This window comes from Eutrema salsugineum, unplaced genomic scaffold (assembly GCF_000478725.1).
Source record: "Eutrema salsugineum unplaced genomic scaffold, Eutsalg1_0 scaffold_4, whole genome shotgun sequence".
NCBI lineage: Eukaryota > Viridiplantae > Streptophyta > Magnoliopsida > Brassicales > Brassicaceae > Eutrema > Eutrema salsugineum.
The window spans coordinates 5,692,500-5,715,389 of record NW_006256686.1 but is presented as its reverse complement, the minus strand read 5'-3'; the positions used below and the strand labels follow the sequence as shown (position 1 = coordinate 5,715,389).

Sequence of the window (22,890 nt, the reverse complement as noted above, 5' to 3'; positions counted from 1 at the left end):
TGCCAAGAACTTCAATAAGATGTTGAAGAGGGTTGAAAAAGGTCAGAATCGGATGACTCGGAGTGGCAGGACTGATGCTGATAGGAACAATTACAGGACCCCTCGGTTTGACAGTGATCGTCGTGGTAGTAAGAAAGATCTCCAGTGCCATGAATGTGAAGGTTTCGGACACTTCCGAAATGATTGCCCGTTGACAAAGAGAAAGGAGCTGAAATGTGGTGAATGCAAGGGCTATGGTCACACCAGACAGGAGTGTCCTAATATGCTTAAATCAAAAGACAAGTCAATGATCGTGTTTGAAGATTCTGACTCTGACAATGATGATGAAGAGGAAACAGAGAATCTTATGTTGAACTTCGTTGCCTTCACTGCAGATGAAGAAGGAAAAGAGAACCTCAAACCTGCTGATACTGATGATGAATCGGAAGATAAGGATATTGATCCGAAAGAAGAATACAGGAAGCTCTATGATAGCTGGGTTACCCTGAGCACCGAAAACCTTCGTCTCATCAAGGATAAAGCTCTGATGAAGGCACAGTTGAATATCCTGGAGATAGAACGCCCGGTTCAATCAGAGAACAAGGATGGGGAGCACAACTCAAATGAGACTAACTCCAGTATTGAAACAGAGAAACTCCGCAAGGATTTTCTACTCGAACAGGAGAAAAGGAAGGATCTTGAAGAGAAGCTCAACAATCTGAGGGAAATCTGCTATCAGGAGAAAGAAAAAGCACGAGATCTTTAGTGTCAGCTGACTGAGAATCATAAAAAAATACGGATGCTGAACACAGGTGCAGATAACCTTGACCAAATCTTATCATCAGGTCTCCCCCCAAAGAAGAATTGGGGACTGGGTTACACAGGTGGGTTCCAAGTTGAGAACCTCAAGACACCTACTGGCACACTGTCAGGTTTTGTATCTGGTGGAGTTTCTCTAAGTGAACTCTCATCAGATTTTGTCAAAGGTCAAAGTTCCTCTATAAGTGTGGATGATGTGAAAAGTATGGGGACAAATCGGAAAAGCACTGCAGCCGTGACAACTCCTGTGTCTAAATCAAGAAAGAAGGGAACGTGTTTTTTCTATGACAAGCCTGGTCACAAGAAGAGGAAGTGCTACAAATTCAGGAACAAAATCAGGAGTGCTTGGTCAAGACACAGATGCTACATCGAGCCAAAGTATTATGGTAAAATGTGGGTTGCCAAGACTGATTTGTATGAGCATTCCCAGACCTGTGTAGAGAGTACTGATGGAGGTCAGGAAGTCAACCTTAACTGCAACTGGGCTCACGTAAGTGTTAGAGAGCCTGAAATAGTGAGTAATGTGGCTTACACATCCACTAATGGTGAAACAGCTTGTGCCTGGTATTTTGATAGTGGATGCTCGAGACATATGACAGGGAATCAAGAATGGTTTAACAAGCTCAACAAAGTTAAGGGAGGACATGTCACATTTGGTGATGGAGGTCAAGGCAAAATACTCGGAGTTGGTAAACTTGAGGGAGATGATAAGCCAAATCTGATGAATGTGTTCTATGTGAATGGATTGTAGGCTAATCTCATAAGTGTGAGTCAGTTGTGTGACGAAGGACTGAAGGTTACGTTTACCAGGACTGAATGCAAGGCGGCTGATGAGAATGGCAACACACTTCTGTATGGGATTAGGACAGGAAATAATTGCTACATGTGGAGTGTATCTAATCAATGTCTGTCAGCTCGAATGTCACAATTGGATCTGTGGCATAAGCGCCTTGGACATATGAATGTTAAAGCTCTAAGCAAGTTGGTGAGAGCTGAGGTGGTGAGAGGAATTCCCGACCTGGAAGCAATCACTGAAACTGTGTGTGCCGCATGTCAGAAGGGTAAACAAGTTAAGGTACAACATAAAGCGTTGAGTGAAACCAGGTCATCTCGGATCCTTGAACGGATGCATATGGATTTGATGGGTCCAATCCAGACTGAGAGTATCAATGGGAAGAGATACATCCTCGTGATGGTGGATGATTATTCCAGATACACTTGGGTAAGATTCTTGAGGGAAAAATCAGATGCAGCCGAGAGTTTCAAGATCCTGGCTTTACAGCTGAAAACTGAGAAATGAGGTATCATTCAAATTCGCAGTGATCATGGTGGAGAATTTCAAAATGAGATATTTGAGCGATTCTGTCAGAACCAAGGAATACGTCACCAGTACTCAGCACCTCGAACACCTCAACAGAATGGTGTTGTTGAGCGGAAAAACAGAATGCTTCAGGAGATGGCAAGAGCTATGTTGCATGGGAACAATGTAGCACCACGGTTCTGGGCAGAAGCCATCAACACTGCATGTTACATCATTAATCGAGTGTATGTTAAGCCAGGGACTCGAACAACTCCGTATGAAATCTGGTATGGGAAGACACCTAACCTGAGCTATTTCCATGTGTTTGGTTGTATATGCTACATTCTGAATGATAAGGACAACCTGGGAAAGTTTGACTCAAGAAGTGACACAGGAATCTTCCTGGGTTATGCAATTAATAGTCGAGCTTTTCGTGTGTACAACAATCGCACCAAAATGGTGGGTGACTGTATCAATGTTGTGTTTGATGACCAGAACTCGTGCATCGTTGAAGAGCTGCCTGTGTCTGAAGAGAACACATCGGAAAGAGGAGTTCAATCAGATAACATCGAACACCCTGATCAGTCAAGTAATCAAGAAGAATCATCTCTTGACATCTGTGACGGACAGAACCAGCCTACAGTTCACAGAAATCATTCAGTGGAAGATGTCATTGGAGACATGTTTGAAGGAAGGAGAACAAGGAACAAGCAAATTGACTTCAAATCTATGGTCAAATTGGCTTGCTTTGTGTCACTCACTGAGCCTACAACGATTCAGAAAGCTCTCGATGATGAGTTCTGGGTAGCAGCGTGTCATGAGGAATTGGAACAGTTTGTGAGACTTGATGTCTGGGATTTGGTTCCACCACCTAAAGATGTTAACATTCTTGGAACTAAGTGGATATTCAAGAACAAAACTGATGAGGAGTGTAATGTGATTCGCAACAAGGCTCGTCTAGTGGCACAGGGTTACTGTCAAATTGAAGGAATTGACTTTGATGAGACATTTGCTCCTGTTGCACGGCTGGAATCTATACGTCTTCTGTTTGGGGTAGCTTGCAAGTTGAACATCACTCTGCATCAAATGGATGTAAAGAATGCCTTCCTAAATGGACTACTTCAGGAGGAAGTTTATGTAGCTCAGCCAAAAGGGTTTGAAGACCCTCAGTTTCCAGATCATGTATACAAACTTAAGCGAGCTCTGTATGGTCTTAAGCAAGCCCCTAGAGCCTGGTATGAACAACTGGCTCAATTTCTACTCTCCTCTAGTTTTGAGCGTGGCAGTGTGGACAAGACACTATTCCTGAAAAAGGAAAAGCAAGGGCTATTGATTGTCCAAGTATACGTTGATGACATTATTTTTGGTGCTACTCAGTCAGTTCTTGTGGATCAGTTTGTCAAGACAATGACTAGAGAGTTTCAGATGAGCATGGTTGGTGAACTCAGTTACTTCCTTGGGCTGCAAATTCGACAACCCCCTGAAGGAATCTTTGTTTCGCAAAGCATGTACTCCAAGAACCTGGTCAAACGGTTTGAGATGCAAACTTCCAAGACAGCAAGCACACCAATGAGTACAACGAACAAGCTGTCTAGGGATGAAGATGGTCAGCGTGTGGATGAGAAATTGTACAGGGCTATGATCGGGAGCTTGCTTTATCTCACTGCCAGCAGACCAGATATCTGTCTTAGCGTTGGACTGTGTGCAAGATATCAGGCCTCACCAAGGCTATCTCATCTGAATGCTGTTAAGCGAGTGATCAAATATGTGAAAGGCACATTGGACTATGGCATCTATTATACCAAAGACACTAATTTGAATCTTGCTGGTTTTTGTGATGCAGATTGGGCTGGATGTCTGGATGACCGCAAGAGTACTTCCGGAGGGTGTTTCTTCTTGTGAAACAACATGGTGTCTTGGCACAGTAAGAAGCAGAACTGTGTCTCCCTTTCGACCGCCGAAGCTGAATACGTTGCTCTAGGAAGTTGTTGCACACAACTCCTTTGGATGCGACAAATGCTCGCTGACTATGGTATTCACACAGACTCTTTTCTTGTTCGTTGTGATAACAAAAGCGCCATTGATTTAACTAAGAATCCTGTCCAACACTCTCGTACTAAGCATATAGATACAAGGCATCACTTTGTTAGAGAGTTGGTTGAGGACAAACTTGCTGTTATCGAACATGTTGCATCTGAGTTTCAACTTGCAGACATTTTCACCAAACCACTTGACTTAAACGGCTTTCTCCATCTGAGAAAAGCGATGGGCGTGTGTGAACACTAAGTGCTGGTGTACTGAGGTATCTGATGGAGCTTTTCATGTACTAATCAATAAAACCCTTGTAGGCAAGTTACTTTCTTCTGGGTGTGGATATCATGTTGACTGTGCAGATTCTTGGTCTTGGCTCAGTATGATAGTCACTCGGGTTGGACTGAGTTGATGCAACACCTCATGTCTGACTCCGATCACTGACTGGACTGAGTGTATGGTGAGAGGTGATGTGCAAGTAGTTCCCAAGTGATCTTGATATGGCAACTCTGTCTGGATTACGTTGGCTGGAGATGTGTGAAGGCTCCTCAGCTGAGGGATGGTCGCACATAATGACAGAAAAAAGGGGGTTCAGCTCACTAATTCCACACAAAAATAATAACAAAAAGGAGGGTACACTGCTTGTGTTTTGACTTGTGTGAATGCTCCTCGGCTGAGGGTATTCAGCACTTTAGAAATTTGTCTGTGTGGCTGAATCCCTGTCACTCGTGTTGCTTGATCACTTTTGGCTGGAAGATGGAGTGCAGCTGTTCGAACACCACATCACCTTCCTCACTGTCCAAGCCTGAGTTCCCCTGTGTGTCACATATGTTCCATCACGGTTGAGGGTGATCAGTGAGGTGAAAGCTCCTTGGCTAAGGGTAGGCTGCCTCATTGCGCGTGCAAGGTGATTTTGAACTATCCCAAAACCTCAGACCTCAGTACATCTCTCTTGTGCATGTTTCACATATACTCAGAGTTTGACTTGGGCTTGTTCTGTTACTCTCTGATGTTTGTGTACACCTCTGTTCGTGATAGTTATGGGGTCCTCACCACTCTCGTTTTTTTTTTGGATATCATGTTTGTTTGGATCCGTTAGTGTTGGATGGTGTTTAAGTGGGCTGCTTTGTTAATTCACAAATGGACTCTGTGTGTTTTTCTGTTGGGCTTCTTGGCCCATTTGTCCTTGTGCTAATGTGTGGGCTGAGTGTGTTTTAGGGTTTCTAACCTTCCCGCGATTCTTTAAAACCAAGGGGGTGACGATTGCTGTGCCACAATCTCTCGTCTGTGCGACCTTCTGTCTTCCTAAAACCCTAGCTGATACACCCTTTCCCACATCATGCCGTGCATCACACGTTCCGCCACTGACAAGCTGCTAGCCTCTGCCATCAAGGCTTCTCGTCGTCGTGTTCCGGCCGATGAGGAAACTCTTGCTCCGCACTACTGCGTCTTCAGGCCAAGCGCAAGTCGCTCCAGCGCCCTGGCAAGGAACCGATTGAGGTTCCTAGTGCTGATGAAAGTGAGGACTCTAGTGATGCCGCCGAATTTCGTCCGTTGTTTGGTGATGGGTCTCGCTCGCCTGATACTTTCTCTAATCCGTTTGGTCAGCTCTCCGATGACGCCATGGAGGATGCCTCTGGTGATGAACTGGACGATTTTGTTGACTCGCGTGAGGGAAGTCCTGTGCCGTACCTGGATCGTGAATCTCGCTATGTCGCTAACAGGAGGGAACAGATCGTTTCTGATCGCATGCAACCAGAACTGGCTCGCCCTCGCCGTCGATCCCACGGCAATTTTGCATCCCTTGCAGCGAAGGAGAGGTTTGTGTCCTTTCGGGTCCGGCCGTTCCACAATCAGAAGTTTCTTCCTTTGGATGACCCCAAGCTGTTGGAAGTCCGTACGATTCTGGACACCGCAGGTTTGATCTACACCGTTATTGATGTGGAGCCGTACAAAGCCACTGTAGTGTATGAATTCTATGCCAACATTGCTGATCTGGAGTATCACATCGGCACCAACCGCATCTTCATTCGTGGCTCTATGTATGAGTTTACTCCAGAAATCATCAACAGGATGTTCTTGATTGACGATTCTCTACCATATGGTGATTGGGAGCAGCTTAACATCGATGAGGCCGTGTCCTTGGTGTCTGGTGGTCGGAAAAGACGCTGGGAAAGGTTCCGATCTCGTCACCTCACTCCGGTGTATGGTGTTCTCTACAAGTTGTGTTGCTGTAACTGGATGCCTACCACAAATAACACCACCATGGTGAAAGAGCGGATTCGACTTCTGGCGTACATCGTTCAAGGTCACAGGTTCAACTTTGGGAGGCTGATCTATGATCAGATTATCGCTGCTGCTCGTACCCCGGAGATGGCAAATCACAAGCTCATGTTTCCGAATCTCATCTTTCAGCTGCTGCAGTTCCAGCGTGTTCTCCCTGCGCATCGGGGTGACTCGCCGCTTGAGGGCTTTCCGATTAAGATCACTCTGGATCCCAAAGCGGGGAAGGGTTCTGAGGAGGATGAACCTCTTGATGCACCGTCGTTAGCTGCCGATCTGGATCAGCTAGCTACCTGGCTCAAACGTGTGCAATTGCGAGTGCGAGGTAAGTCCTTTCGCCCTGACTCTTATCTGTGTTCCTGGTCACTGTTTTTTTGTTCTGAATATGCATTCAAGCAGGGGGAGAATATGCTGAACTTGCCCCTGTAAATGCGAACTGGAGTGGACCACACACTGAGGGGGAGCAGGATGAGCAGGATGATGGTTCGGAAGACGAGGATGGTTGGGCTGGAAACTGAAATCAATCTGCCTGTTTTATTTCGTGTGCTTGTTCTTTTGGATTTTGCCTTGTCGGTTTGAGTGTTGAAACTCTGTTTGAGAACTAAGGATGTGGTTTCTGTCTTGTTTAGTGTGAACTTGGAAAACTTTTCGTAACGTTTTCGTTTTACTCATGGTTGACTACCGCTGTGCATGGATTTGGATTTGGTATGTGTGTGTGGTGCGTTTCTTTTTCTGTTTGACAGATTGGAAGCTGTGAGTATCATATTCAGACAAAAAGGGGGAGAATGTAAGATTCAGGGTTGAAGACTCAGCAGACTGTATGTGTGTAGCACAGAAGGAACTAGAGCGCGGGAATATCGTGAGATCAAAATCAGAAGTGATGACGTGGCATGTGAGGATATATAGATATCTCACAAGAAGATTGGAGGATCTTAACGAGAAGGAAAGAAGATATACACCAAAGGAGAAATGGGAGATGGTATATATTTGACATCATGGTACCTGTGTTAGGGTAGCCGTTCTAGAGAGATTGAGAGAGGATTATCACAAGAGACTAAGCAAAGAGAGTTAGGGTTCTTGGTGAGTGATCCTTGTTGTAGAAGCACAACCAAGTGTGCAATAGGTTGGGTAGATTAAGGATTGGTCAGTGTCGAATTGCTGAGAGCAAGGTCGTGTAATACTGATTAGACAGATCTGTCAAGATTGTCTAAGTGATTCTTAATTGAAGAGTATTTGTTTTTGAAGTCTATTGTTCTACACATAAATCTCTGTGTCTCTGACTTTACAATACCAAGTTCATTGTTAAGTTCATGCTCTAACACCATCTCACATGATGAAGTAGTATAGCTTCATCATCATCATAGAGGTTGTTTAGTACGTGACTTTTTTTTTCTTTTGCAAAAAACTAAGTTGTCAAGAAGACAAGTTATGTGTATTGAATGGCAATGGAAGTGAAGTCTCACCAAAGTATGATCAGATTCTCCTACTTTTCATCAAGGAAGTAATCCTCGAGCCACCATGACTTCACTAACATATCATTTCGCTAAGACTTGTTGCATCAATGGTCCGTTGTTCATGTCCCACTTGGTGCATCTTATCACAATTGTACAAGAAAGTTTTAGTCCATAGGCTTTTCTTCTTCCCCTTTTTTTTTTTTTTTGGCTATGACCTTCGAACCAGCTAAAATATTAAGTAAGATCACCACAAAATGTGGGAAACATCGAACTTCGTTTCCCACATTACCTAAACAATAAAATTGAACATTAATGAAAGATTAATCATAATTTGCAAAACAAAACTCTTTCTGGCGGCATTACACATTTAAGAGGTGCGTATTTGATTCCTCCCACGAGTCTCATCGTCCATATACTGTTTGTTTGATGCAAGATAACACAATTTTTTCATTGTATTGCTGATGGAATCCAAACTTATGTATTAGTTTGTAAGATCATACATATATAAACAAAAAAAAAATAAAAAAGAAGACGAACAGAAAGAAATTGATTACCTCGTCAAGCAGAATGTTCATCATAGTTGTTGCGTGTTTCTCAAGGGAAATACGTACTGGTTTGCTAAAGACAAGGCTTTAAGACGAGAGGATTGTTATTTGTTATTCTGTTTTGATTTCAAAAGAGACAGATTTGGGCCGCGTTTGCCTATGCCACAAACGTATCCTGAAGAGACTCTCACTCTATGTAGTACTGTTAGAGGTGTTAAAGGAGAGCAGAGCTTGCGGTTCTATTTCAGCGATGGGATACATTAATATGGAGACATGGGTTGCGACTAAGATTGAGCCTAACACGGTGTCAAGGAATATATATATTTTTTAATTTAATGTTAAATTATATTCAAAACAAAAAATGACTTTTTACAACTTTTTTGGAATGATTTTTAAGACAAAAATTTTAAAGCAAAGAGCAATTTATCTTGTTGCAAACCAGATTTGCAAAACCATCCGCAAATCGCAAGTCTCCTGACTCCTTTGTAAACGCAAGAGCCACTTATCAAGAACAACAACACAACTTAACACAGGATTTTTCTTTCAACTTAAACTTTATTGCTAGTAAATCTGTTAACACACCTTACAAGATGTAACACGATTTGGTACAGACTCAAGACACACCTTGATCTGTCTCCCTAGCTCTCTCTGTTCTTCGATCGATACTTGATCTCAGAACACCCCTAGAAAAACCCTTAACCCTTGATGCAGACTCTCTCTTCTGAATCTCTCACCCTTATGCTAAGTGCTCTCTAGTAGTTGTGTTAAGCTTATACAAGACTTCAACACGTCTACTTATACCTAATAAACTCAGCGGCTTTACATGCCAAAAACCCTACAGCCCATCTTCCATTTTGTCGCTTGATGTATATTTCCTATTTCCTTAAACTTTTGCTTGTTTAAGGAAATCTTCCATTCTTCCTGATCCGCTCCATTATTCCCATCCAGCTTTGCTTTTTCTTCAAAACTTCCATTTCTTCTAGTCCAGCTCAGCTGCTCATCTGACTCCTCGTTTCGAGAACTTCACTCGTCATGTACTCCATGATTGTGGCAGTTCATTCTTCACTCCATCTGGTACAGCAACTGCATCAAGCACAGCTACATCTTCAATCTCCCCCTTTTTAGCTTCGTGTGCCTCACAAGCACCTGTTTCAAAAACATACCACGCAAACAACCACAAACAAACCAAGTACCAAGACAAGTACCAAAACACATTCCATAAAAAAAAAACGTCAGAGTCACATAGTCTTTAAACAAGCAAACCAACAGAAGTCTTTAGAGCAAAAACACACATGCTCCCCCACACACTTAGCCTACTTCTTAAAAAAGAACCTAGACTATTACACAAACTCCCCCACAAACTAAGCACCCACATCATCTCCTGCCTCATCTCTTGGAATTTCTTCCCACCTGTTTTCTCCCCCTGCTTGTGAGCACCGAAGGTAAAAAACAAACATCAATATCCAAAAAAGGATACAAGAAAGAGTCAGAAAACTTACTTGCAAACGAGTCAATCACCATGTTGACTATCCCGTGAAGATGGTTCAGCACGCGACTCACATCCCGCAGGGCCAAGGTGACTTCATTCGCACTGGCTGGTGCCAACGGAATCCGAATTACTCCGAGAGGAGCACTCTGAGTTCGACCTGGTGCAGAATCGGATGACCGGAAGGATGCATCAGGAGGTGGCCCACGAAAAGACCGAAGTGGTACACCTGGTGATGATGCAGGTTGTTGCTGAGGCGACTTGGGTGACGGAGTTGGAGATTTCGACACACCCGCCTTTTGCTTCCCTTTTCTTTTATCTTTCTTAGCAGCTGCAGCCTCTTTCTTAACAAATTCCTCACCACTGCGGGAGTCCTTCTTGTATCAAGCAGGTACAATGTGAGTCTCTCCCTGACCGATCTGAGGTTCGTGCTGAAGGTTCAGAATCTTCTGTATCAGACACGGAAACAGCAACCACCGAGTGTCCTTCTTGATGATCTTGCTCATTAGGAGAATTTGTCTGAAAGCAAGCCTTCCAAAGTCCACCCTAACACCATGACTCAGCTTGTACAACAACCGAGCTCGCTCCTCAGAAATGTGATGCTTGTTGGTTGAGGGAATCCAGTTGTATGCTGCAATGACAATCAACGCTGCAAAGACCGGTGGAAGATTCTTTGTGCTCAAGCCACTCCAACCACTTCCTCCCTTTGACAAGTGCTTGGCAACTTCAGACAGGGAGACTGCGTCAGCAACCGATTCTTCGTGAACCTCTGCCTCACTAAGTGGAGTCAGATTGAGAACCCGATTGATCCAATCAGCAGAAAAGCGGTACTCAAAACCCCTTAGCTTAACACGAATCTCCTGTTCGAGATCAGAGACTAGCTCACCAGAAAGTCCAGCATAGAATTCCTGTATCACTTGTCGGACGTACGGATTGAGTCCCACAACCGTCGATTCCAACCCGCTGTCTCGAATGATCTTAATGTACCCCCATTCATCAGCTTCACCTACATCAACAGTCCTTTCACACCAAAGTTGCCGTGTAGCAAAATGGACATACCTCGCTTGATCAGGAGATGCCTGTGCTTTTCGAGACCGAGTCTTTTTGGTCCGTTGTGGTGGTACGGATTCTGTAGCAGGCTCCGGTTCTGCTTCTGGAGCAGGAGATGAATCTCGTCTGGGTTTCTTTGATGGAGCTGGAAGTCCCAAAGCGCGCAGCGTCTTTCTTTTGCGTTCTACTTTTGCCGTTTGCGCACTTACGGAGATCGAGGTAGGAGATGCCTCAGCAGCAGAGGCTGTTCCTTCGTCTTGAGCCGTTCCGACCAGAATCGAAGCATCTGTTGGATTCGGCGCTTCCTGTGGGACAGAGTGAGTTACTTCAGGCGAATGTTTGCTCTCAGCACCATCAGCTTCGCCTTCGTCACTTCCAATCTTCTGGGTAGCCTCCGAAACATCCTTGTTTCCTCCGCCACCTGCCTGCTTCAAAGAATTCGCCGACGAACCACTCCGAGCATCGCCATCATCTGCTGTGGCAAAAGAACCAGCACTATCCGCCGTATCAGCACCTGCGACAAGAGTCTGGTCAGGAACTGCTTCAGTGGATTTCGAGTCATCACCGCTGTGCTCATCGATGAGATGAGGCCTCTGAGCATCACCATCTGCATGCGTCATCTTAACCTTGGATCAGTTACCAATTAGCCCTCTGCGAGTTCCTCTCACCATTGATGTCTTTCTTAGTGAGTCGCCTTTTTGAATGACGAAGATTTAGGGTTTACAACAGAGAGTGGTGCGGATTTCTCGGATGTCCACTCCTTGTACTTAACTCCCCCACTTTCCATGTTCACACGTCTTTTCAACTTCCAGGGGTTTCAATGGGCTTTTTCCTTTACAGCAAGCCCATTTCGCAAATGCTTCCTCACACAAATAAGACTTCGAGAATCCTGGCCCACTATCCTGTTTCACACATGACAACAATACTGGGACACACACTGAATCAAGAATGCATGCATTAGACCATCAATATTCACGGGCACATTCACTCATAAACCAATGATGAAGAACAAATAGTGACACTTGAACTATCACCTATGCACCGAGCCTCCTTTTTCTTTAAAAAACTTTGCACAATTTTTATCAGGTTCTTTGAAGTGCATTTGAACAAAACACAGCCTCTGACTCACGAGACACTTTTAGCTTGTTCTGATTCATGGCGTCTGGCCATCCCGAAACACAGGCTAGCTTTCACACTCAACTGCCTTTATCGACCCCTTTCACCAGTTTTCAACCTTTATCCACGAGAGAGAGAAGCTTTTGGAACCAAGGAGGAGTGACTTTTGAGGAGGCAAATGGATTCCCTTTTTTTTGTACGGAGCTTCCCCTTTTTTTTTTTTTTTTATTATTTCTCCCCCCTTTTTTTTTGGTTCAAGTGCAATGAGTTAGTTTCATCACTTGACTTCTCCGAAACTAGCTCAGCTTTCCTTCTACTACATGAAACCTGTACTGGTGTCCAGGTGCGACGGAAATTGAGGCAGCTCTTTTCCACTCGCATCAGAACTCCAGACTGAATCCAAACCTTGAGTGTCCCCTTGAGTCAGTTTCTGTATCAGTCCATCCCATAGTCTGCGGACATTTGCTTCATCCACATCAGCTGACTGCAACAGCTCCCCATCGCTATGTATTCCGCCTCTGCAGTAGACAGTGAGACAGAGTTCTGTTTCTTACTCAACCACGAGATTAGATTGTTCCCAAGAAAGAAGCAACCTCCGCTAGTGCTTTTCCGATCATCTGCACTTCCTGCCCAGTCGGCGTTACAGTATCCTACCAAGTGCTTGTTTGATCCTTTAGAGTACCAGATCCCCAATTCGACCGTTCCCTTGACATACTTGATGATTCTCTTAACTGCTTCAAGATGTGACTGCTTGGGTTTCGCCTGGTATCTAGCACAAATGCCTACACTTAAGGACAAGTCAGGTCTACTTGCTGTGAGGTACAGCAAGCTTCCAATCATCCCCCGATACATCGTGGGGTCAACATCTGTTCCATCTTCATCCCGAGTGAGCTTGGTCGTGGTACTCATAGGGGTGTTGGCTTCCTTACACTGATCAAGCTTGAATCGTGTAAGTAAGTTCTTCGCATAGGTGCTTTGAGAGATAAACACCCCATCATCAGACTGAGTTATTTGCAGACCCAGAAAGTACCTCAGTTCACCTACCATGCTCATTTCAAATTCTTGAGTCATGTTTGTGACAAATCGATCCACAAGTGACTGAGCAGTTCCTCCGAAGATAATGTCATCCACATAGATTTGCACAATCATGATCTGCTTGTTGTGCTCATAGATGAATAGGGTCTTGTCAACACTTCCCCTAACATACCCTTGTTTCTCGAGGAAACCAGTGAGTCTTTCATACCATGCGCGTGGAGCCTGCTTCAAGCCATACAGTGCCTTCTTCAACTTATACACGTGCTGTGGATATTGAGCATCTTCGAACCCTTGTGGCTGTTCCACATACACCTCTTCTTGAAGCACCCCATTGAGAAACGCACTTTTGACATCCATCTGATACACCCTAAAGTTTAGGATACAAGCCATCCCCAAGAATAGTCTGATCGACTCAAGTCTTGCTACAGGGGCAAAAGTCTCTTCGAAATCAACTCCCTCGACTTGTGAAAACCCTTGAGCGACCAGTCTTGCTTTGTTACGCACCACCACTCCGTTTTCATCGATCTTGTTCTTAAAGATCCACTTGGTTCCCACAACATTGCCTTCAAGAGGTCTTGGAACCAGCTCCCACACATCATTTCGCACAAACTGCTCTAGTTCTTGTTCCATGGCTATGATCCAGAACTCATCACCAAGAGCCTGTCTCACGTCTCGAGGCTCAATCACAGAGACAAAGCATGCAAACAGGACCATCTCTGAGAATTTTCCAACCATCTTCTTGAAGTCCAACTGAACCCCCCGAGTCCTTCTTCCTTCATTCACATCACCAATGAGATCGGAAGGTGAGTGATTTCGGTGAACTTGCTGAACCTCAGATGGTGGGATCATAGCTGCCTGATCACCTTCCTCAGTGTGAGCTGCTGACCGATCTTCTTCCTCTTCGTCTGAGTCACTGCCTGTAGCAGTTCCTTCCCACTTAGTGCAAGCATCGTCAAACACCACATTCACTGACTCGATCAACACTTTTGACCTGATGTTGAATACCCTGAATGCAGTGCTGTTTCCCGAGTACCCCAGAAATATTCTTTCATCACTTCTTGAGTCAAACTTTCCGAGATAGTCTTTGTCGTTAAGGATGTAACACCTGCAGCCAAAGACATGAAAGTAACTCAAGTTAGGGGTTTTTCCTTTCCACATTTCATAAGGTGTCTTACTAGTTCCCTTTCTGACGTAGACTCGGTTTATGATGTAACAAGCGGTGTTGACTGCTTCAGCCCAGAACTTCTTCGACACTTTGTTCCCATGTATCATTGCTCGTGCCATCTCTTGTAGTGTTCTGTTCTTTCTCTTCACAACCCCATTCTGTTGTGGGGTCCTGGGCGCTGAAAACTGATGAGCAATGCCGTGGCTTTCACAGAAAAGTTTCATGGATTCATTCTAAAACTCACCACCATGATCACTCCGAATGCTTCTTATGCCACCACGCTGATTCAGGAGTTGCAGTGCCCATATTCTGAAACTTTCAGCTGTCTCAGTTTTTCACGAAGAAATCTGACCCAGGTGTACCGAGAAAAATAATCCACAAGGACGAACACATAGCGTTTGCCTCCCAAGCTCTCAGTTTGAACTGGTCCCATTAGATCCATGTGAACCAGATCCATCAGGGACCCTCTTGTGTTGAACTTTAACTTGCTTGCCTTGAGTGCACGGTCCACAGACCGATTTATCGACTCCCTTGACTTTAGGCACCCCTCTGACGATTTCCTTGTCAACCAGATTGGCAAGACTCCTAACGTTCATGTGGCCCAATCGTTGATGCCATAGATGTAGGTCATCGCGTGCTGTGAAGCACTTCTCTTCTTTACAAGAGGAATTCCACATGTAACAGTTGTTTCCAGATCTAATTCCTTGCAGAATGATTTTTCCGACCCCATCCACAGCTCTGCAGTCCGTTTTGGTGAATACAACCGTCAGTCCCTCATCACACAGTTGGCTTATGCTGATCAGATTTGCTTGCAGTCCATGAACTAGATACACATTTGCTAATTGAGGTTGACCGATTTCTCTTGTCCTGCCCTTTCCTTGGATTGCACCAATGCTTCCATCACCAAACATGACTTTGCCTCCTCTGATCTTTTTCAGACTCTGAAGAAACCCTTTGGTACCAGTCATGTGTCGTGAGCAACCACTGTCGAAATACCATGTGGCAGATTGATCATCATCCTCTGTTACTCCTGGGTTCGTGTTCTGCGTAGGTACTCCCCTCTGAGGTTGTCTTGGAGTTGCCTGTCTCAGATCACCTTTCCTGACCCAAATCTGGTTTCTGAAACCATTCCAGGTAAATCTCCCGAGTTCCTTCAGCTTCCTCACTTGCTTCCAGAACCTGTAGCAGTGATTTCTAATATGCCCTGGTTTTCCACAGTAGAAGCATCCACTCAGTCTCATTGGCAGACCTTCGTTTCTTGAGGTTGACGCAGCGATGTTGCTCTTAACTGTGGTATTTTGTGCCCTGTTGCCCATTTCTTGTGATCGAGTAGTACCTCCTGACACAAACTTTGTAGTACCTGTTTCAACCATGGTTCGAGCATTGTAACCCAGTCCTTTACGAGTGTCAGACCTCCTTCCATAGCTTAAGATCTGATCGAGTTGCTTCGTTCCAGCAAACATATGAATTTTTTTACGCTGCTCAACAAGCTCTCCCATCAGGTTGTTTGAGATACCTTTCTCCTGACTCAGATCGTGCTCCAGTTGTTCAGCCTTCTTTGCCAGGTTCAGTTTGTCTTTGATCAATGCAACACTCTCTTGACTCAGTTTCTGAGCTGCTTCCAGTTCTCTCTGCAACTCTTCCACTTTCTCTTTAAGTTGAAGATTCTCCTTCTTCAAGTCAGCATTCTCTTTTCCAATCTTGATCAGAGTCTCACGAACCTCTTTGTAGCTTTCACTTAGCTCATCATCAGCCCCAACTTCCGACTCAGCATCTGTCACAGCCATATTCTCATCAAATTCAGCAATACCTATGAATGAGACGAAGTTGTTAACTTCCTCCACAGTGCCTTCACTACTGTCATCTCCGGTATCCTCCTCGGCCAGCATGGATTTCTCCTTTCTTCGATTTTGATCATTAACACATTCCAGTTGTGTGTGACCAAAACCCTTGCATCCAAAGCACTGAATTTCCCTCCTCTTAAGAGTAGGACACTTAGTCTTGAAATGCCCAACACCTTTGCATTCGTAACACTGAACATCACCCCTTCTTTCACTGCTTTCTTTTGTCCGTCTTGCTGGTACAGCCTTCTTCTGATCATATGTCTTCTCAACTCGTCGTAGTGCCTTGTCAAACCTCTTCACCAGCAATCCTAGTGCATCCTCACACTTTTCTTCCTCTGATGACTTTGTCTCAAGGACCGATGACAGTGCCAACCCTTTCTGCTTCTTTTCACCGTTCAGTTCCATCTCGTGAGACTGAAGCATCCCAACAATCTCTGCGAAGCTTAGAGATTCAGTGTCCTGATTCACACTCAGGACTGACTTGTACCCCATGAACTTGGAAGGAAGACACCTTAGAAACTTCTTCACAAGTTTCTTGTCTTTGTAATGCTTCCCCAGAGTGGCAGCCTCCTGAGTCAGAGAACTCAGCTTGGAGCTAAAGTCAGCAATGGTTTCATGCTCTTACATCTTCAAGTTTTCAAAACGCGAAGCTAGCATGTCCTTCTTTGAGTTCTGCACTTTGGCGGTTCCTTCAAACTGTATCTGTAGTATGTCCCAAGCTTCCTTGGCTGTCTCACATCCCTGAATCAGATTGAACGTCTCAGCTGATATGCTACAGTGAATAGCTGTCAGTGCTTTTGAGTTGTACTTGAACTTCTTCCTTTCGTCTTCCGTCCAATCCTCTTCAGGTTTAGGCTCATCAGCTCCAGAGTCATTCTTCTGTTTTGGCTCTTCCCACTTAACCAAGACAGACTTCCATGCCAAAGGATCAATTCCTCTAATGAGCGATCTCATCCTTGCCTTCCAGAAGCCGTAGTTTCCAGCATTCAAAATCACTTTTGAATGGTTCACAAGTTCCTGATAGCTCTCCATCTCTGCAGGATCTCACCTGTTTGCAAAATACAGATGACCGCTCTGATACCAATTGTAAACGCAAGAGCCACTTATCAAGAACAACAACACAACTTAACACAGGATTTTTCTTTCAACTTAAACTTTATTGCTAGTAAATCTGTTAACACACCTTACAAGATGTAACACGATTTGGTACAGACTCAATACACACCTTGATCTGTCTCCCTAGCTCTCTCTGTTCTTCGATCGATACTTGATCTCAGAACACCCCTAGAAAAACCCTTAACCCTTGATGCAGACTCTCTCTTCTGAATCTCTCACCCTTATGCTAAGTGCTCTCTAGTAGTTGTGTTAAGCTTATACAAGGCTTCAACACGTCTACTTATACCTAGTAAACTCAGCGGCTTTACATGCCAAAAACCCTACAGCCCAGCTTCCATTTTGTCGCTTGATGTATATTTCCTATTTCCTTAAACTTTTGCTTGTTTAAGGAAATCTTCCATTCTTCCTGATCCGCTCCATTATTCCCATCCAGCTTTGCTTTTTCTTCAAGACTTCCATTTCTTCTAGTCCAGCTCAGCTGCTCATCTGACTCCTCGTTTCGAGAACTTCACTCGTCACGTACTCCATGATTGTGGCAGTTCATTCTTCACTCCATCTGGTACAGCAACTGCATCAAGCACAGCTACATCTTCATCCTTGATTGAGCAGAGCTGATTTTGCATGGTTTTATCCATAATCTTGGCAATGCGATACGCATGTGATAGCTTCTCTCCATGTTTTCTACCATTTTGTTTCCGCCAGATATAGTAGATAGACATTTGGAATGCATACCTAAGGAGGAAAGCTTCGTTCGATTCCCTGGTGGCTTCATGATCAGCTCGACCACCTCATCCCAGACACTAGTGAAACTGACTGTCAGTAAACCGTGAGCCAGAGTTCGCCAAACCTCCGTTGAATAAGGATAGGAGAAAAAGAGGTGATCTCTTGTTTCCAGCTTATCAAAGAATAAGGGCAGGGAATATTAAACAACTCATTCACCTTCAGTTTCAGTTTCCGGTTACAAAAGCGAGGTTCTTCATTGACACGGAGAAGAAAGTTGTCGTGTTTGATTGATAAAGTAGATTTTATGACCCCTATTCGCAACGTAGGGTACTTTGTTGAAAGGATTAGATGTGGGAGATTCTTACAAAAACTGTTTAATTAGTGTCCAAGTTTAGTGAAACTTAATTAGTCGATTTACATCACCTTTAATCTGTTTCTTGTTTGTCGTGTTCTTTGCAAAAAAATTATTAGTCAATATAGATGTTGATTTGTTTCTCATCCTGCTTTTTGTTTGCCTTACTATTTGACTTCACTGTGTTATTTCCTTGTTCTGTTTTAGTAGATTCATGGCAAAAGTTATGTTTATTCTTTCATTTGCAATTCTTATGTTCTTGCAAATAGGCAGATTTGTTGTATAGTAAGCTTTGTTTAACTTAGACTTTGTATGTGTGCTTAGGTTTTGAGTTTCCCATTTTTACTTTTATAAGTTTCACATAGTGCAAGTGGCGGATACACTCTCTCGTTGGAACACTCTCTCGTTGCATCAAAGGTCATTTACTCATGTCCCACTTGGTGCATCTTCTGATGAGTGTGCCAATTTGTGTGGCCACATTCACATGCCAAAAAAAAAAAAAAAATCGCTCCCAAGTCATGGATCAACTATTTCCCCAAAATCTTATAATCATCGAACAAGAAAGATTTTGTCGATAATGTTTCCTTCTTCTCATTTGTTTTGATCTATCTTTCGAACCAGTTAAAAGCTCAAGCACGATCACAATGACACCAAATGTATACAACATCGGACTTCTTTCCCACATGACCAAAGTGTATCGAAAGTTTTGATATTTTGTAATTAGTTTTGTACTTTATATACAAGAGAAAATTTACCTCATTTTTTTTTCAATGCAAGACATTTTACAAACTTTACAAGCTACCTAAATTGGACCTCTATTTTTCATTAAAACAAACTATACATATTTTTGATATAAATACATTAAAAAGGTAAAATTAGACTTTTGAATACGTTTTGGTTTTTACTGATTTAGTTTGGTTTTTATAACATCAATTATTATGTGCTTTGCCTTTTCATTTCAGAAGATAGTTACTAAATAATATTAGATCATTTTTTTTGCTTTTATGAGTATATGCCTCATCTAATACGATGACAAGTAATAACCGGAGTAGTATTAGTCTCTTGCTCCGTTCATTACGTGACATCATATTACTTAAGACCTGTTTTTCCAAAATTTAGATAGTTTTGTAAAGTGTGATGATAAATCCAAACTTAATGCTCAATATTTGTGCACAATCATTTTGTTTCTTACTTATTGCCTTTCGAATTATACCTGAAGTCTATGGATTTTTCATTGACAATATGAATATTGAATACATTGATAAATTCAATACCAAATGAAAATTCTAATCCTTCGACAAGATCTCCATAAAAAAGGAGTCATTAGACAAGATCATAAGGGTCTTCCCAACCCCTTTTCTTATTGTGCAGGTCCATGATGTAGAGATCAATCTCCGTAAACATAACCACCTCAAGTAATAGTTTCTTTTTTGATGTTTCTAGTATATAATTTGAGAAAGGATTGCTAACTCTGAGAATCATATTGCTATAGCGGTTACTATGTATTCTGCCATTTTTGAGAAGAGAAAAAACTGTGGCTTTCAAAAATAACTATATTATCAAATATTTTGCTAAAAATATTGAGCATAGAAATATTTAATAAGAAAACATAGCTTATCAACATTCTATGAAATTCCTGCAGAAGCAACATTATAAAAATGTATATATGAGGTTTTAAATCTTATTACAAGCTCTCTAAAAAAGAAATTTCATTACATGTTTTTATTTATGAACTATTTTATAAATGTTTATCTTAAACTTTACAAACAACCCATTTTAGATTTTTATTTCTCATTCAAACGAACTATATTTTTGATATATGAATTGCATAATAGTTTGCTATAAATCCAACGATCCTAAAATCTAATAATTTTGATGGTCTAAAACTATTTTGTCAAAAATGAATTCCAATATCATCTTTTGCTAATCATTTGTTTGACTTTTTTTTTTTGTAAAATAGTATACATTTTAAGTTTTAACTATGTAATTTTGAAAATGATAACAAGATTGCTTCATTTTCACCTTTCATGACAGGTGATTTCGATCTGTTTTTTTTTTGTTTAACAACATTAAAAGAGTTGGCTTTGTGTCATGACCTAAATTTGCTGTGTAGGTTAATTAGGGATTAGATCGCTAAACAGAGAGCGATTATGAAAAATTGGTTATTGCTTTGTTACATGAATATTTATAACAAATGACCATCCCGACAAGTATATTTGCAAAAATGAACAAAACCCGTAGACGACATTGTTCAATTTTTTTAAATCCCTTTAACTCCTACCCATCTATGAGACTACCTACACTATTTTATTTCCCAGAAATAAAATATTGATTATAATCTAGACTTTGTCCCTATGTGATATTAATTTGGAACATTATTCAATTATAACATCTTTTCAAACCAAAAATTCATCCGGTGTTTATCTTTCTGGCAACTGAACCGACGTTTACAAAAGACATCATTTCACATATTTTTTATCGGCTCTGGAGACTGTGCAAATTTCGAAATTGGATGAGTGCTACTTTAGCCAAGATGGAACCGTCGCTGCCGGAGAGAATACTCGCCGCCGGCGAAGAACTAGGCGGCAAGAGAGTTAATTGCTATCACAAATATGATAAGTGTGTATCTATCTGAATTGGTTGCACACTGGTATAGTCACCCTGACTTCTCCATCATTGATCAAATTAAATTTCTTTTCTGGTTTTTTTGTAAGGAAAAACAACTTCGTATTCAACTGCTAGAACGATGATGATCCTATTAGATTGATGCTAATGTATATAATAGTGTGTATCTATCTGAATTACTTTTATAATTTTATTGTTAGACTGCTAACAATACATTTGGAGTGTTATATATATTTATAGCGTACTAACTACAAAAATAACACCTATAACAATCAAGATAATTTATTATTGTTATCAATCTAACATATTTTTTACCTTGTTAACTATAAGGTTAGACATTAATTTATATGTTACGTGCTAAGTATATCAATAACATCTTTAATCATCTATATAACTCATTATTGTTAGCAATTTAACATATTTTTTTACCTAGTAAATTATAATGTTGGACATTAATTTATATGTAACATGCCAAGTATATCAATAATATCTTTAATCATCTATATACCTCATTATTGTTATCAATCTAACATTATCTTTATCGTGTAAAATATAATGTTATATCTAAATTGATATATGTTATATATGATATAATAATTGTTAATCTATAACAAAATATGTAACTTGTTATTATAATATATATGATACGTCTGGAAAAAAAAAATTGTGTGGCTATGATTTCCTGGACGAAGATATTGTTTACTCTACTTATATCTTTAGCCCATATAGATTGTACCATATTGTTAGACTCTGATGTTCATGTTAAGCTTCGGTAAAATATCTGGGGGTAAAATTATCATTACTGATGACCATGAACACAGTGATAACAATTTTTGGTGGGCCCTTGGTCACTCTTCGGTAAAATATCTGGGGGTAAAATTGTCATTACTGATGACCATGAACACAGTGATAACAATTCTTGGTGGGCTCTTGGTCATGCAATTAATTTCGTCCACCATTTGGTATATTCACCTAATTCACTCTTGTTACATTCGGTAAACTATTGTGTGATGTTAGAATCAGTTTAGAACTTTTTTTCTTTTTTTTTTCAAAAGTATATTTTATTTATTGTTTCAATTTTCTTACCTTTTTAATTCTAATTAGGTGTTTAGCCCGCGCAATGCGCAGGCCGAAGGTTTTAAAAATGGGATACAAAACTTAATATTACAAACCGAAGATAATCATACCGAGCCGGTCAAAAATGGTCTTGTGACCTCTTCTACGATAGACCAGATGTGATTGTAATAGTTGGGAAGAGGAAAAAAAAAACCGAAGATAATTATAACCATCTGAGACATAATAATACACAATCAAATAAAGCAATCCAAAAAAGTAAATACCATCCAAAATTAAACCCTTTAATGTAATACTAAATAAGTGTATGAAACTTACAAACCAACTTAACAAAGACAAACACGAGTTCTTCGTCTCCATATAATCATTCTTTGTCTTCTTATTTTTTTCTCTACTATATTTTTTAGTTTTTCTTTTTTTTTTATCATATTTTCTTTATTTTTCTTCATCACATTCCATATTTATCTTTCACGTCTTCTTCTTCATTTTCTTTTATTTTATTTTTTTTGTTTTCTCCTTCTAGTTTTTCGTTCTTTCTTCTCCTTTTCATTTTCTATGCTTTATCTTACTTCTTCATTATCCGTTTTTTGTCAAGTCTTCTTCTTCTCTTTCTTATCCATCTTTCGATTTTCTTTCATCTTCTTCATTAGAAGTATAAGAAACCAACCGAACTAAAACAAAAATGAGTTTTTCATCTTCTTCTTTATCGTATTTTCCTTACTTTTCTTCATCGTCTTCCACCTTAATCTTTTCTTCTCTCACGTCCTTGTTTTCTTTGGCTTCCTATTTTTATCATTTTTCTTCGTTTTTTTCCTCATCTTCACATTTTTTTATTTTGTCTTATTCCTCCTCTTCTCCAAATTCTTCATATTCTCCTCTGTTAGTGTCTTCAT

At 41.5% G+C, this 22,890-nt stretch overlaps 1 protein-coding gene across 1 annotated transcript; it reads right to left on the bottom strand.

Annotated features, from left to right (window-relative positions):
* Window positions 1-14,676: 14,676 nt before the first annotated feature.
* LOC112084409 lies at window positions 14,677-17,139 on the bottom strand. Its single transcript, XM_024153537.1, has 2 exons — window positions 16,786-17,139; window positions 14,677-16,677 (listed from the first exon to the last, which is right to left on the bottom strand). Exons 1-2 carry the CDS (start codon window positions 17,137-17,139, stop codon window positions 14,677-14,679), a joined length of 2,355 nt encoding a protein of 784 aa, XP_024009305.1.
* Window positions 17,140-22,890: the final 5,751 nt, after the last annotated feature.

Coding starts and splice junctions, on each gene's coding strand:
- LOC112084409 (XM_024153537.1), bottom strand. CDS start 17,139: ATGGAGAGCTATCAGGAACTTGTGAACCATTCAAAAGTGATTTTGAAT. Junction 16,678..16,785: donor AGTTTGAAGGAACCGCCAAA/GTGCAGAACTCA, acceptor TCTCTGACTCAG/GAGGCTGCCACTCTGGGGAA.